This window comes from Podarcis pityusensis (genome assembly GCF_964106645.2).
Source record: "Podarcis pityusensis genome assembly, chromosome: 6".
Lineage (NCBI taxonomy): Eukaryota > Metazoa > Chordata > Lepidosauria > Squamata > Lacertidae > Podarcis > Podarcis pityusensis.
In genome coordinates this window covers 61153787-61169895 of record NC_138030.1, presented here as the reverse complement: position 1 = coordinate 61169895, position 16109 = coordinate 61153787, and the positions used below count along the sequence as shown (strand labels likewise).

At 43.4% G+C, this 16109-nt stretch overlaps 1 protein-coding gene across 14 annotated transcripts in view; it reads left to right on the top strand.

Annotated features, from left to right (window-relative positions):
* DOCK7 (dedicator of cytokinesis 7) overlaps positions 1 to 16109 on the top strand; it is a 108746-nt gene continuing 92637 nt past the window's right edge. For 4 of the 14 annotated variants that reach the window (XM_081011725.1, XM_081011721.1, XM_081011718.1 and 1 more), the window contains exons 1-2: positions 48 to 1201; positions 9760 to 9865. In XM_081011725.1, coding sequence (XP_080867851.1) covers positions 1164 to 1201; positions 9760 to 9865 — 144 coding nt within the window. In that variant the 5' untranslated portion in view covers positions 48 to 1163. Of the gene's footprint in view, positions 1202 to 9759; positions 9866 to 16109 lie in introns of all 14 variants that reach the window. The other 10 variants (XM_081011713.1, XM_081011724.1, XM_081011722.1 and 7 more) reach the window with 6 other exon arrangements.

The following is a 16109-nucleotide window of genomic DNA, read 5'->3' as shown; positions in this document are numbered from 1 at the left end:
CAGTATCAGACTTCAGTCACTGAAGAGAGGCTGCAAAGGCGTAATGGTAACCAAACACTTCACGTGGTCCTCAGCGATGGTAGGCTAAGCTTGAAAAGCATGAAAAGTCTGGCGAGGAAAGGGAGCTAGGCCGGGTTGGACTAGATGACCCTAGTGGTCCCTTCCAACTCTACGATTCCATGTAAGGAAGAGGCGGTGGGTGGTTTGGGAAAAGTCAGGAATAACAAGTAGAAGTTTATCATATGGGGTCAACAGCAAAGCTACAGAGAAAGGGGAAGTGGCAGAGGGAACTGGGAAGGGTATTTTGAAGTGTGCGTCGTGGTAATTCCCCCCTCTGTATTATGATTATGCAGCACTCGCCCTTATGACACAAAACCAAAGCCGCTTCCGAAAAGAGGCGCAGCTTAGAACGTGGCGAAAAACCATCCAACGAAACTTCAGTATTCCTGCTTATTTTAAAGTTTCCAGCCTTAAAACCCCCAAACCTGAGATAGCGTGCAACTAGTAAAAATAACACAAGACTCGCCAGGCACCAACCATTTCAGTTTTAATGACGGGCGACGGGGGGAAGATGATGGGATCCCCTCAATCCTTCTTCCACGCCTCCGCAGATTTTTTTTTGAACGCGGGTTCCCACAACCCCACAAACCTGGATCTCTTCCTCCCTCCGTCTTCCTCGTGGGCGGAGCAGGAGCCCGAAAGCCCGGCCAGGAATTGAAGAGGGAGGCTCCCAGCTTTGGGAAGTGGAATCACGGCTCTGCCCCCGCCCTTTGCCCCATCTCTTTCCCTGGAGCTGGGCGGAGGCGCGCCCTCCCTTCCCCTCGATGACTCGTCCCCTCCGCGAGGCGGGATGAGCCCGGATCCCAGCCCCTTCCCCCGCCCGCGATAGATTTGGGGGCGAGCGGGACCACCCCTCCTCAGCCTCTCCTCCTCCCGTTTGCCTTGGCCGGGCCATATATACGCGACGAGAGGCGCACTCTCCTTTTTTTCCCTTGGAAAGGGTGGCCTTCGCCGGCGGGCGGGGACGCGCAACGCCGTGTGGCTGCGCGGCGCTCCTGAGCATTACGGCGCCCATTCCTGGCTCCTTTGACTTGTTCTCCAGCGGCGGCGGCGGCGGCGAGGGAAGCTGGAAGCGCTTTTGCTTTTGTCGATCCTGAGCAGCCATGGCCGAGCGCCGCGCCTTCGCGCAGAAGATCAGCAGGTAAGGCGGGCGGCGCGACTAAGCTGTGGGCCCCGCGGGCTTCGCTGCCGGAGGAGCTGCAACTTGGGTTCTGCCGGCGAAGCGCCAGGGGCCTAAGATGCCGCCTGGCTCCGCGCGCCTCCCCGAGGCAGCCTGCGGGTGGCCGGGTTGCGCTTGGGGCGGGGAAGGGCTCGCCCGGCGGGTGCTGCTGCTGCGCGCTCCGGGCTGGCCCTGGTCCTGCCAGGAGTCACACCCTCTCGGTCCTCGGGTGCCCCGCGTTGCCCGGGGGCGGGGAGCATTGTGCGCTCGCGTGTTATCGCAAAGGGCGTTGCGCTCTCTGCGTGACCCCGATCTGCAGGCACCTTCTGTCTGCCGAGCACCCTGCGCTCCGGCGAGTGGGCGGGGCGGCTGGTGGGGTTTCTCCTCGATCTGGCAGAAAAAGCGAGCGAGGGTCGTCCCAGGGCTTTGCCATACTCTGGGTTCTGCGTCGGAGGGAGGTGGCTGCATTGTGTGATTGCGCCGTGCTTTGTGAGCTGCTTGCAAGTGCACGGGAGCAAACCCCAAGCATGCCGTTCGTTTATGCGCTGGCTTAAAAGCTGCCGTGCATGCGTTGTCCTTTCCCCCCTCTTTATCTTTGCATTCGGTGAATCGTGTGCAGGCCCCTTTTGTCATGCATTGTTCTCCGGATTCGTGTAGCAGGCTGGTGTATTTTACTCCCACTTGTCCTTATGCCTGTGAATTGTGTTTCTCAGAGTGTGGTTCTAAGCTGCCTACTGTGCTGTGATCTGGTGAGGTGCGGCATGGCTTTGCCTTCAAGGTTGTGATGTATGTGCCTGAGGGGGCTGGTGATGCGTGCATTATACACAAAGGGGAATCTGGGATGGGTTCTTGGTCATGTGCAGAACACACAATGATGTTTTCTTGTCTGCTATACAGCATGGCAAGCATCTCTCATTCCACGGAATAAGGTGGAGAGCAGAACTCAGGTCTGATGTTCAGGGGATGCAAAACCCTCTGAAATACTTTGCTGTCTTGCAACTGTCAACCTGCCCTGGAATTGTAGTGTCCCTTAAGTTCTTTCTTCACAGCAACTGGAAGGACTATAAATGTGTCAAGGTCTTGATTTCCTGCTAGCTTCCCTGCAAGATGGTTAAGAGTTTGTATATTCTTCACTTTCTCTTTTATGAGGAAATACTTTCTATATATCTGAGGTGTCTGTTGGTACCATCTTAGTTATACTTAGTGAAGTCCAGTTTGCAAGTTAGATTATTAGTCCAAGGAAAGTGTTGCAATGAGCAGTATATTGGGGTGGGGATTTACAGTGGTACCTCGGGTTACATACGCTTCAGGTTACATACGCTTCAAGTTACACACTCTGCTAACCTAGAAATAGTGCTTCAGGTTAAGAACTTTGCTTCAGGATAAGAACAGAAATCAGGCTCTGGCGGCGCGGCGGCAGCAGGAGGCCCCATTAGCTAAAGTGGTGCTTCAGGTTAAGAACAGTTTCAGGTTAAGTATGGACCTCCGGAACGAATTAAGTACTTAACCCGAGGTACCACTGTATATGGAGTAGAGGAGCCACTGCCATATTCTGTATGCTGAAGTTCACTACTCCACCTATACACAGTGCTGCCTCAGTAACTTTAGAGCTGTTCCATCTGTGCTTCTTTGAACTACTAGCACACATTTACAGTGCATTCCTTTGCATGGTTACTCAGAGGTGAATCCCTCTCTCTCTACTAAGTATGTTTTAGACCACATTTAAAAGCGGCATCATACCACTTTAACAGTCCTGGCTTCTCCTGGGAATTGTACTTTGAACAATTCTCAGAACCCTTAGCAGAGACCCTTCTTCCTTTTACAGAGGTACAATTCTCAGAGTTCCCTGTGTTAAATGAATAGAGCGCATGTGGCCTAGGTGACAGCTGTAAATTGAGTAATGGGGAGATTTTAAGGATAATAGTTCTCCCTACATGCATGTATGTTTGGGTAGGTGATGCTAATCTACATTACTGGCTTTCAGTTCATGACCAAGGAAGTAGTAATAATTCCAGATTAAAGGGTTATGATATTGTTCACTGCTCCCTTAGCTTTCCCCACCCTGCTAGATATTATTCAGGCACCCCCAAACTCGGCCCTCCAGCTGTTTTGGGACTACAACTCCCACCATCCCTAGCTAACAGGGCCAGTGGTCAGGGATGATGGGAATTGTAGTCACAGAACAGCTGGAGGGCCGAGTTTGGGGATGCCTGTTATATGTAGGACCAGTAACAAAATGTTGCAGAGTAAATTCTACTTGTTCCAGTTCACCATGCCCTCTTCCAAAACATCTATTCCACCCCTTCCTCAGATATTCTGTGGCTACTGAGCTTGCTCATTTCTCTTTGGGCTGCTTTGGGGGGGGGGGAATGTTGTCCCAATTTCCCCCTAGACTTACTTTCTTTTACCAAATATTTTTGTATTCCTGCAGACTGTTAGGTTCCCCCGAGCATATTTTTTTTTATCTATCTCTTGTTTCTCATGGTCTTTGCTTGGGCTACAACACTCCCCAGCTGAGTTCCCTATTAGAGAGACAGATAGTGATAAAGGATTGGGGGCAGGATGCAATTAAGAAAACCTTCCTTCCTGGTGCATTTTGCCATGGGAGCTGATTGTGCCATGGGAGCAGCTCTACAGTTAGGGCAAGTGAGTTCCATTTGAAATCAAAGAGATTTCCACTTAGGCTCCCAAGCAACTTATTATTATTAGTCTCTCTTCCTCACCTTCCCCAACAACTAGAAATAACTGAGTCTGAGAATCTGGGGATCACAGGTTGCAATTCTAAGCATGCATACCAAAGAGAAAGTCCCATTGAAATCAGTTAATATGTTTGCAGTGATGCAGCTTTATTTCACCCCTCACCAGGGGAACGAAAAGAATCTGTTTTGCTTATTAGAACACTGAGTGATTGATCAAGTGCTCTTGCTAAAGCTCTTGACTACTTCTCTTAAGTAGTGGCTGCATCAGATTGACATTGGCCAGTTCAATTGTAGCTATTCAGAAAGCAGGAGCCAGAAGAATGTTACTTTCACCCCTTGTGAATGGCAAGCTCTGGCAGCAGTGACTGAATCTATTCATGGCAGAGGACCACTCCAAAGGAAAAATTGGGGGGGGGGGAGAAGAAGAGTGTCAACCTTTCTTGTCCTTAACTTTGTTTATAGGGAAAGGGAAAGTGCTGGAAGAGACCAGAAGTGATGAACTGTCTGTATTTGATCCCTGTGTATTCCTTATTTTCTTTGCAACAGCAGCAATAAGAGAAATATATTCAGGTATATCCATAAAAAGTGGTGATGCATCAGCAGGGAGAAGGCTCTAGAACCAATTTTGGAATTTATTTTCATGCATTTTATTTTTTTTATTTATGAATTGCTTCCCATGAAAACGTGGGAAGTGTTTAATAATTAAAATACATCGATACGTAGTAAAGACATATACCGTATAAAGCATTTTCAAATCCAATTCAGATGCAGTCTGGGATAAGAACTTCTTTATAGAAGGCTTGCTGAAAAAGAAAGGTTTTCAGTAGGCCCTAATAGGAGGGTGCTGCGCTAAAAGCCTGATTCCTACAACATACGGATTTCTGTCCCAACACTGAATCCCCTTCTTAAATATGGTGCCGTAAAACATCTTTGAGACTCCTGGTGAAAACTGTTTATTCAAGTTTTTTTGTTTTTGTTTTAAAAACAATCATTTAGAAGCCATGAAAAGTTTTCATTGTTCTTGAAATATTGATATCTCAGAAGTTGAAATTTTAAGTCTTAGGCCCCATGCAAGCCATTTATAGCCTCTGGTTTTCTTCATGCTGTGAACAGCTGCTCATGTTGTACAATTAAACCATTCCACAAAATACTTAGATATTCTCGGTAGTAAAATTAGATTCTTACCAGAAGCTAGTTTTAATGGGTTTGAACAACAGTTCAAAATGCAAAGCCTTTCTGTCACATTGTCTTTCTTGGTTCTTATGGAAAGTAGCAAAATTCACAATGATTTTTAGCGGTGGTAAGGTTTCACAGCAGTCTGCAACTGGTTATATGTTGGCTCAGTGCAAAGCCTGAATTGCTTTTCTTTTTGGCCGCTTGCTCAGCTGATGTTACCAAAAAGAGTGCTTTATTACATTTCTTTTTTACTTCTTAAGAGCTACTTTTCACATAACTTTTTAAAAACTTGGTTATACTTTTGAAAGCCACATCTGTTCCTGCGGATATATGGAAAATGTAATTTGGAAAACACTAGGTCAGAAATCCAAAGGTCTTACGGGTGTCTTTGGCTCAGTTGCTCAGAGGTTACAGACTCCACTGTTGGCTCTTTGGGGCGACTTTGAGCAAAACTGAGGAATGGTAGAAGGTATTTTTGGCAAAAATATTGCTGGTGCAGATTGGGCCAACATTGCCAGAGCTTTTCACAAGAAACAGCTTATAGCTGGGTGCTATAGAATAGGAATGATGACGAGTGTAGTCTGTAACATGTGGAGGGCACTGTTGGCTGTCCCTGAAAAACAATATACAGTGGTACTTTGGTTCCCAAACTTAATCCGTTCCAGAATCCATTCCAAAACTGAAGTGTTCCAAAACCAAGCTGCGCTTTCCCATAGAAAGTAATGCAAAATGGATTAATCCGTTCCAGACTTTTAAGAACAACCCCTAAAACAGCAATTTAACATGAATTTTATTATCTAATGAGACCACTGATCCATAAAATGAAAACAATAATGTACTACAGTCACACAATCAATCAGTAGCTGAACTGGGTTCCACACAGTCACAAAACGAAACAACCCACAATGAACCCCCCCCCCTCAAAAGCACAAAATAAATAGCAAAAACAAACAGACCTCAGTGTAACATTCAAAACTGAGCACATTCGGCTTCTGAAAAATGTTCACGAACAGGAACACTTACTTCTGGGTTTGCAGTGTTTGGGTTCCAAGTTGTTTGAGTACCAGGGCGTTTAAGAACCAAGGTACCACTGTAATCATAATTCTAAACATAGTGCACATACTTGAATTATGCATATAAGGACAATAGGGCTGTCTTTTTTAAACACCTTTCATTTTTTAAAACACTGAAAGTCTGCAGTTGCAGACTTCCAAAAGCAGTTTCCAAAATTTACATTTGGTCTTTTTTGGTCTGGACTTTTCATATACTGTCAATGAACCTTTGTTTCAGAAAAAAATCCTCTCTGCATATAATGATCTCATTGAATCACAAATGTGGTAGAATATTTGGTTAATTATTTTTCTCCTTTGTGACAGTCTTTGAAAACTAATTCCATATCCTTTAGTAACATAAACAGTTCCATCCTTTGATAATATTAGAAGCTACGTTTTCTCTTGGAGGAGGCGGTTGCATCCTGGTAACAATTTGTAGACAAATTCCAGAGGCTTTATTTTTTTTCCTGCTGCCAGTGAATTCCTAGAAATGAATATATGCCTCCCACAAGAAAAGGTTACACATGTTCCATTAATAGACTCAAAGTGCTTTTAAGGCAAATCATCTCTTCTTATGGCTGTAAAGTTAACTCATTCAGGGGTTGCCCACCTTTTTGGGCCAGTGGGCACATTTTGAAATTTGAGAGAGTGCTAAGGGCACCAGTCACAAAATAGCTGCTGCTGGGATGGGGGGTGGTTGTGGCCCAACCATGAAATGGCTGCTGTGAGGGGCATGACATAACGCAAAATGAGAGAAAAAGCCACTTGTTTTGCTGACTTCCTTGAACTGCAAAAATGAGAGGAGGTCTCAACCAAATGCATAGCTAGTGAGCTCTCTTTTCGTTGGTGGGTCTGAAGCCTAGTTTAGTATATGAGCAGGAATGGGGAACCAACAGCCCTCCAGATGTTGTTGGACCACAACTTCCATTATCTCTGACTATTGATGATGCTGACTGGGGCTGTTGGGCATTATAGTTCAACACCTGGAGGCTGCAGTTTCTCCATCTTACCTAAAGGAATAATACAGAAGAATATGCCACCACCTTTCTTCACTGCTGAAATACATGGAATTTCAGTTTACACAGTTTACAGCCAGGCTTTATTAAAGAAAAGGAGGTCTTCCTGTGAACAAGATCTAACATATGATAGGGAGAGTTGGATGAACCAAAATCTACTCCTTATAGTTACTAGATACGATGCTGTTGCAGACAGTTCTATTCAGGGGGCTAAGGAAACATCTGCCCTCCCTATGAGGACATAGCAATAAAGAACACAAGAAGATCCCTTGTGTCCCATCTTAGTCATCATCCTGTTTTCCCACAGATCAGATGTCTCCAGGAAGCTCGCATATAGGGTGTGAAGACAACAGTCTTCCCTGCTCTTGTGTCTGTACCCCATCTTTGAAACTTGGAAGTTCTCCTTGGTTACTGTGGGGAAATAGCCACTGATAGGTCCATAATAATAACAATGCTGAACTCCTGTATAGCTCTTTCAAGTGTTCAGAGTGCTTCTCAAACATGCAGTCATTATCCACACAACAACCAGTGATGGGGTTCCAGTGATGGCCCTCCAGATGTTGAACTTGGACTCCAGTCAGCCACCATCTGCACAGTCAGGGATTTGTCAAATCCTATTTTAAACCCATCTGAGTTTAAGAGCTTTAGGGACATCCTGTAACAATGAATTTTACACATTTAAATATGCTTTTAATGAAATATTGCTCCTGTTTGTCAGTCCTGCATCTCCTGCCAATTTCAATGGATAACCATGAGTTCTTGTGTTATGAACATACTTCTTACTCTTAACAGTTTATCTCCTGTACTCACTCATGTCTATTCTCTTTCTGGCAAACAATTACCTCCATTGCTGGCCTAGCATTTCTTTTACATTGCTGGATTCTTTGATGATCCCCGTGATGAAGGTGTTGTCAATTTCATGCTTTAAAGGCTTTTAAAGCCTCCTCTCAAACATCTGATGGACTCTGAAGAGGCTATCAAACTCTGGCAGTCTGTATGCTGATTATTAAGATTTAAAGCAGCAATGGTTTGGAGAGGCAGTGCAAGAATTTATGGACCCGTGTCACTCGGTGACTAATCCTTCGTAGGTCTTATGCCTAGTCTTGTTTCTGCATAGGGCTTTGCGTAGTCAGACATTTTCTGAGTGAGGGCTTTGGGTCAAACTATAGAAGAAGGGCTTGTGATCTGTATAAGTTATTTACAAGTTTGCAGTGCATATATTTATTTCATGAACAAGAGTGTAATCCTTGCCTTCTTGTTATTAATGAAAGGTAATACTTTAGCATTCAGAAGTAAATTACTTTCTGAATCATGAGGTAAAGTGAAAATGTGTAAAGAACAATCCACCGCACCTCCGCCACGTCAGTTTGGGAGGAGGTTTGGATTAGGCAGAGGTGTCCCTCATCCCAGCTCTCTTAGCTGGCCTTCTGTTGTCCACTAAATGTGAGTGAAGGAGCCAATGGAAAGCCCTGAAAATGGGACATTTTGAGAGACTGGGTAGAGTTAAGCCAGTCTTGCTACCATTGTAATAGCACTGGGGATCAGGGCTTATCCTGCCTTCCAGCCACCATGAACAGATGTGACAGTGGTTCCAACTCTTTCCAAAGTCCTGCCATCAGGAAAAGGGAGTTAGGATTTCTCTTACCATATTGCTTGCTACTCCTTGGAAGCTTCAGAAGTGGGAAGGTCTATTGGACAAAAATGGGCTGGGCTCTCCAGTTGCTACTCTGATTGTTTTAAAACAAATAGAAACTAAAACAAAGAAAAACTGGCTGCACTCTCATTTAATATGAAGCAACATCCTGATAAATTTAAATAAATACAGCAGAACATTTCTTCTCTCTGTTCCCCATCTGTTTTCCCTCTCTAATTTCTTCCATATTATCTTCTTGTTATAAACTGAGCTGTTGGGGGTTGATACAGGTTCATGTAGTTCAGCTGACAATCTAAAACTTTTAAAGAATAATTAACAAAATAAATAAATAATGAAATTTGACTTGCATACCTACAGACCTACATTGGCTCCCAGTACGTTTTCGAGCACAATTCAAAGTGTTGGTGTTGACCTTTAAAGCCCTAAACGGCCTTGGCCCAGTATACCTGAAGGAGCGTCTCCACCCCCATTGTTCTGCCCGGACACTGAGGTCCAGTGCCGAGGGCCTTCTGGTGGTTCCCTCACTGCGAGAAGCAAAGCTACAGGGAACTAGGCAGAGGGCCTTCTCAGTGGTGGCACCCACCCTGTGGAATGTCCTCCCATCAGATGTGAAAGAAATAAACAACTACCTGACATTTAGAAGACATCTGAAGGCAGTCCTGTTCTGGGAAGTTTTTAATGTGTGACATTTTAATGTATTTTTAATCTTTGTTGGAAGCCGCCCAGAGTGGCTGGGGAAACCCAGCCAGATGGGCGGGGTACAAATTATTATTATTATTATTATTATTATTATTGCATACATACAATATAATACATGCATAGGCCACATGGCAATGTATTATGGGTGGAGCCCTGATGCTCTGTATATATATATATATATATTTATGCTGTCACTAAAAGCAGTGTCCTATCATATTTGAGTAAAATTACCTTTTCATTCTAGAACTGTGGCAGCTGAAGTCCGGAAGCAGATTTCAGGACAATATGGTGGATCACCGCAGCTTCTCAAGAACCTTAATATTGGAGGCAGCATTTCCCATCATACAACTGTAAGTTATTTTTTATATTCATAAGAAAGCTGAACTGGTGCAGAACATAAACTGCTTTAATCTGGCTTTCCTATATGTAAGAGCAAGCATACTTGCTGGTTTCTAGATTGCACTCTTAGCTATGGATGCTGAATGTGTGGATACCCAAATCTGTCTTCAAGTGTGAAGTGCATGTCCAAGAAAACCCGAGGGCATACCCTTTTGCAATACTTGGAATTGGCAAGGAGGTTTGGCCCTTTTCGGAGTGCCTTAAAGGAGCATATCTGTACCCAGTTTCTAGAGCCAGTGTGGTGTAGTGGTTAAGAGCGGTAGTCTCGTAATCTGGGGAACCGGGTTCGCATCTCCGCTCCTCCACATGCAGCTGCTGGGTGACCTTGGGCTAGTCACACTTCTTTGAAGTCTCTCAGCCCCACTCACCTCACAGAGTGTTTGTTGTGGGGGAGGAAGGGAAAGGAGAATGTTAGCCGCTTTGAGACTCCTTAAAGGGAGTGAAAGGCGGGATATCAAATCCAAACTCTTCTTCTTCTTCTAAATTTGGTCTTCAAAGGTGGTGGGCATGTCTAGGAAACGAATGTGCTTGGATGTATTATTAATTACACAAAGGAGACTGGGATGTGTGAGTTCTTGTGCCAGATTTTGTGTATGTAGCGTCCCTGGGAACAGCAGCATAACTAGGGTGAGCAATATGGATTTTTGCCCAGATGCAGCTACTTGCAGTAGGGTGTGGGATTTGCTCGGCTGCAGACTTGGATGCCATCCAGAATTCAAAACTGGCCAGGTAAAGCTCTCTTTTAAGAGATACATATAAAGGGTTGTATTCAAGAGTTCCTTCTTCATATTCAAGACAGCTGGAATAGCTCAGTTGGTAGAGCACGAGTCTTTAATCTCCGGGTCATTGGCTTGAGGCCCAGGCTGGGCAAAATATTTCTGCATTGGACTTGACCCTTGTGGTCCCTTCCAACTCTGCAAAGTCTAAGATTCTAAGGCATCTCCCCTGTATTCTGGCATTTCTCCTCCTCCTGCTGCTGCAGCCAAAATTCTGCTGCAGCAGAATGTTGGAGAGCTGCAGGGACTGCAGTGGGAAGATGTAGCAGGTAAAATCCTGTTGGACTTCCTCTCTCTTAATTCTGGATGCTTCCCTTCCATAGTTAAGTGTTTTTGCTATATTTTTGTGGATACAAACTTAGGGATGTATCCAGCATCACATGAGCAGAGTTCTGCTTGCACAATGAGACTTCCCTTTCATAACCTTTCCCAGTGTGCACCGAAATCTGTTCTAGAGGGTTTCCTGGCCCTCTATAGCAAATCTTGAGGATGCACTGGGAGCTGCAGAGGAAAGAAGGGGAAAGCTGCTTTGCACAATTGGAAGTATGTGAGTGACAACACTGAATCCCTTATCAATCCCCATGCATGACATCAGTCTCCACTAAAGCCCTGAAAGGTTCCTGATTATTTAAGCTATTGGAAACAACTTTTGATTGTGTAATTATCTCTACACAAATTTCACAATAGCTACATATTCTTGGATATTATTAATCTAAAAAGATTAAAAACAAGCAGCTGATTCTTCAAGATGTTCTGAACTAACTTCAGATTAAACAGGATTGGCTGTGAGGAAGAGTTGGAGATGTATTTTAAAAATTAAAAATAGCTGCATATTCAAGAGAGTGTTGCTAGTTTCCAGAATGACAGCACTGTTGGTGTGCTGCCTCACTTCCTCAGAAAATTAACAGATGGGGATAGCTAATGTACCCCTGACATTTCTTGTTGAGATATTCAGCAATAAATATTAAGGTAGAGCCAAGGAGGATTTAAGAGAATGGAAAACAGTCTTGTTAAACTCATCCCAAGCTGTTATAGGTTGTAGTTCACGTCTTGAATACTCCCACTTACAAGTATTCCCAATGAACGTGGTGGCAGCAATGCAGCATAAGGGTTATGCATTGCAGCCCGTTGCCTCCCCATGCTGAGTACCTTTAATTATTGGCAATTGTGTTGTGTATTCACGCTCAGTTCGTGCAATCTATGACAGGGCAGTAACTCTAATGAATTATCTGACTATGCAGTGATACGCTAGACTGCAAATCACCTGACAGGTAATGTAAAAGTCATGTTGAAATTAAATAAAAGGTAGTGCATTGGTTAAATCTTGTTTCATTTAAATATGAAAAGGTCAACGACTCTTACTCTTTCCTTTCATTTCTGAGACATTTCTTTGAACGTTTGCCATTGCCCAATGGGGCACTAGAATTAGAGCAAGATTTATCAAGAGGGCTGGTGAGAATTCATTCTGCCATCTTGTGGCACCATCTAGAAAAAGTATCCACTCTCTCCTTTCCATACACCTCCGCGAGCCTATATTGATAGAGAAAAGATCAGCTGACTGGATGAGAGAGACTTTGAGACCCAGTTAAGTCTGCAAGACAGATAGCAATCACATCCCTAGGCATTTCTGCATCAAGCACAACCTGTGGGGATGCAAGCCTTGCTGATTGGTCATTAATTAATTAAAAACAAAGGCCCTTATCAGGACTAGATCTTTCAGCACTGATGTAAAATATTTTTTGCACTCAGCTTAGACACATCTGTATAAGATAGTTCCAGTTTAAATGCCTCACTAAATGCAAATAGGCTTCTTATGAACACACTCTTGGCGGGCATCTCTGTAAAATTGCCATTCAGAATACTGCTGAAAGATAGGATGCAGCCAATCTGCATATTTAATCTTTGCTGGTTAGTTATATATTCAATGTGTGTGTGTGCATTGCATAAAAGCAGGTCGGTTAATTTCACCTTAAGGCAAGCATCCTCATTCCTGAGCTACTAGAGAAAAATAGGAGGCATATTTTCTTTTCTTCTTTGTACTAAGTTTCCTTCCAGCACCTAGAACAGGTTTTTCCCTCCGCAGCTGTCTCCCTCTGTGCCTTGCTTGACATTTTATTTTCAGAAGGAAAAAAAAGCCTCAGAATTTTGGAATTGTGACAGCCTTTTCTCATCAGCTGAGTTCTTCAACCATTTTAAATTGCCAAGAAACTAGCGCTGTTAAACCTAAAGGCACGAAATTATGAGTTGGCTGCTCAGAATAAAAATTAAAGTGCTTTGATAACACAGTCTTCTAGACCTCATTCCATACTTCCATGGCTTGTTTGGTTGGCAAACTCCTGCTAAAAGTGCAGTCCAGAGACAAGGATGACTGGTTACATTTTTCTTCCATGCTGCCTTCCAAAGGGCTCAATCATGTGAGATAGTGACTGACTCAGAGTCAACTAGTGTGTGTCATGGATATGCAGGAATGCAACCCTGAGCTTCCTCTCCCCTGAAGTTCAACACTGTATGTTGACCTTCCCAACCTGTACTTTAATTCAGCTGAACCCCATCCATCATGGCAAGCGGCCAGGGGAGATGGGAATTGCTGTTTTTTAACAATGTGGAGGGCACCAGGTTGGAGAAGCCTGATCTGTCACATGCCTAGGTCCATTGCTGTCATCCTTCCAGAAATACTTATGGAGACCTGGAGGAGGAGTTTCAACAGTGCCCAAGTGAAAAGTTACTAGCATTATTGCCTTGTGATTAATAGTGGCTGTGCGGTTGTTAGTTTTGTGATGGTCTTTGGCTCATTTATGTGTTTTGTTTTTTCTTACATTGCGTTGCTTGGGTTGTTTAAGATTATAATTCTGAATTTACTGAACAGGGGGTGACCATTTTGTGCGTGGGTTCTGTTCCTGCCCCCAGGCATGTTGGTGGAGCATGTCTAAGCACCCCCGTTAACCTCTCTTTCATGTCCAAAAGGACCTGTGTGTTAGCAGTCGCACATCAATTGGACATGCCTAAAATGATCACTGCCTGTATTTTGATCTGTATTTTGCCTAAGGTAATTTTTTTATGAAGCAATTACTAAATAATGTTAAAAATTATTCTTGTCCTGTTTCTCAGCCCTACTGTTTTATTGCAGGCAAGGCCAGAGTCTCAGTAGAAAAACTCAGAAAACTTATTTCTCTGGGGAAAATGGAATTTAGCACATGAGAATCTATGCCTTTAAGAAAAACAAATCCAGTTAAAAAGCGAGAATTCTAGAGGAATTCTGGCAGGGAAAATGGATGTTCAACAACTTAAATTTACCATATTCCCTGCTGTCATTTTGTTTTCTTAGAAAAAGCCTGCAGTAAAAGGTGTTCTTAGCATCATTTACCAAAACATCAGGAAATCCCACCACACCCAGGAACATTCTCCTGTATATTAAAAGCAGTTATTAACAGTTTTTCCTGTGTGTTAATCTGAGAGCCAGTGTGGTGTAGTGGTTAGGAGCGGTGGACTTGTAATCTGGGGAACCGGGTTCGCGTCTCCGCTCCTCCACATGCAGCTGCTGGGTGACCTTGGGCCAGTCACACTTCTCTGAAGTCTCTCAGCCCCACTCACCTCACAGAGTGTTTGTTGTGGGGGAGGAAGGGAAAGGAGAATGTTAGCCGCTTTGAGACTCCTTAGGGTAGTGATAAAGCGGGATATCAAATCCAAACTCTTTTTTCCTTTTCCCACAGCCCCGCTGTGGTGTGGTTCTTATAAGTTACCAGTTTCCTTTCTTCACAGTAACTCCTATGAGTTTACCAGGGAGAGCTTCAAAGGCTACACCTTTTCCCACTTGGAAGCAGCTGAATATCTTACATTTATCAATGTTATGCAGATAATATAGACACAGTATAGATAATATAGACACAAGTGTCTTTCAAGCCTTGGCTACATGGCCACTTAAGTAAACACCTGAAATTTGATTTGCCTTCCTGTAAATGTATGAGTAGCCAGCAGCTGTAGGGTTAAATTTACTGTCTGTCTTCGCTGCTTAAGAACTTTATCTGTCTTTGAATATAGTAGAGCAGACTTTGATCTTCTTCATCTAATGCATTAGATTTTCCCCCTCCCTCCCTTGCTTGGTAGTACAAATGCTGTCTTGCTGATTGAGCCAAGTAGGTCAAGCACCCATTGTTGTTATTTCTCTTTGACTGGCATGTTTGCTATTGTTCTTTAATAGAGAATGAAACATGATTTCAGGGGTTTGAAAGCCACTGGTAAATAGAAAGACTTTCACTCCCAAATTTTGTTATTTTTCTGTGTCAGCACAGGTCCCTTGTACGGGTAAAACACACTTAGGTGCTTTCACAATTAGCTGTTTAATCTGTGGCATTTCAAATTCAAAGGATTTCTGGTTGCAGAACTAGAAAATACTTTTTCCTTGCACCTTTAGAGAGCTGCTGTCAATCAGCATGACCCAACTCTGTATAGCAGGGGTAGCCAACCTAAGGCTGGTGGGCCAGATGTGGCCCAATTGCCTTCTCAGTCTGGCCCGTGGACAGTCTGGGAATCAGCGTGTTTTTACATGAGTAGAATGTGTGCTTTTATTTAAAATGCATTTCTGGGTTATTTGTGGGGCATAGGAATTTATTCATTTTCCCCCTCTCCCCCCCCCCAAAAATATAGTCCGGCCCATCACATGGTCAGAGGGACAGTGGACTGGCCCACAGCTGAAAAAGGTTGCTGACTGTTTGACGATACTTGCATTTTCAGTAAGTCTGTTATTAGATATTGGAGATTTTGTGATATGTGCAAATTCCATCAAAGATAACTCACCGTAGGTGTCACCATATAGGACTTTTGTAATAGTAATTTGGAAACTTGGAAAGATGCAGGGCAGTTAAAACATACTTTAAGAAAACACTCAGTTTGATTTAAATCTCATTGTGCATAAGGTATAAATTAAAAAAGTAAAGACAACTTGTTTTTTAAAAATAAATATTTTATTTTTAAAAAAAGCTTGGTTTAGAATGAAATTTTTTTTCCTCAAAATTTTTTGGTATAGATTCCAGTATTTTGTGAGTGCCCCTTTTTGCTACAATACGTTAGTAATGATCACACAGAATAAAAGCCACTGAAAATAGAATGCAGGTTGGAGCATTTGAGATGCTCACAGAACAAAAGGCTCTTAGACCTGTTCTTTTGATTCACTTGCAGCACATTTGGTTCCGCCTTGACAAAATAGCTTGTGCATCAAATCCCAAGACACTTTAAAAATGAAACGGCAGTAGGAAATACAACAGTGTTGTATGGATGGAATAACAGATAGACATGCTTAGCTAACACATTGCTCATGTTGTAGCAGATGATACGGCAGAGATACAGGTAGGAGAGCAAATGGAAACAAGTGTTGGCTGGCTGAAGGAAGCACTAAAATACTGCAAAATACTGTGTTTGACAT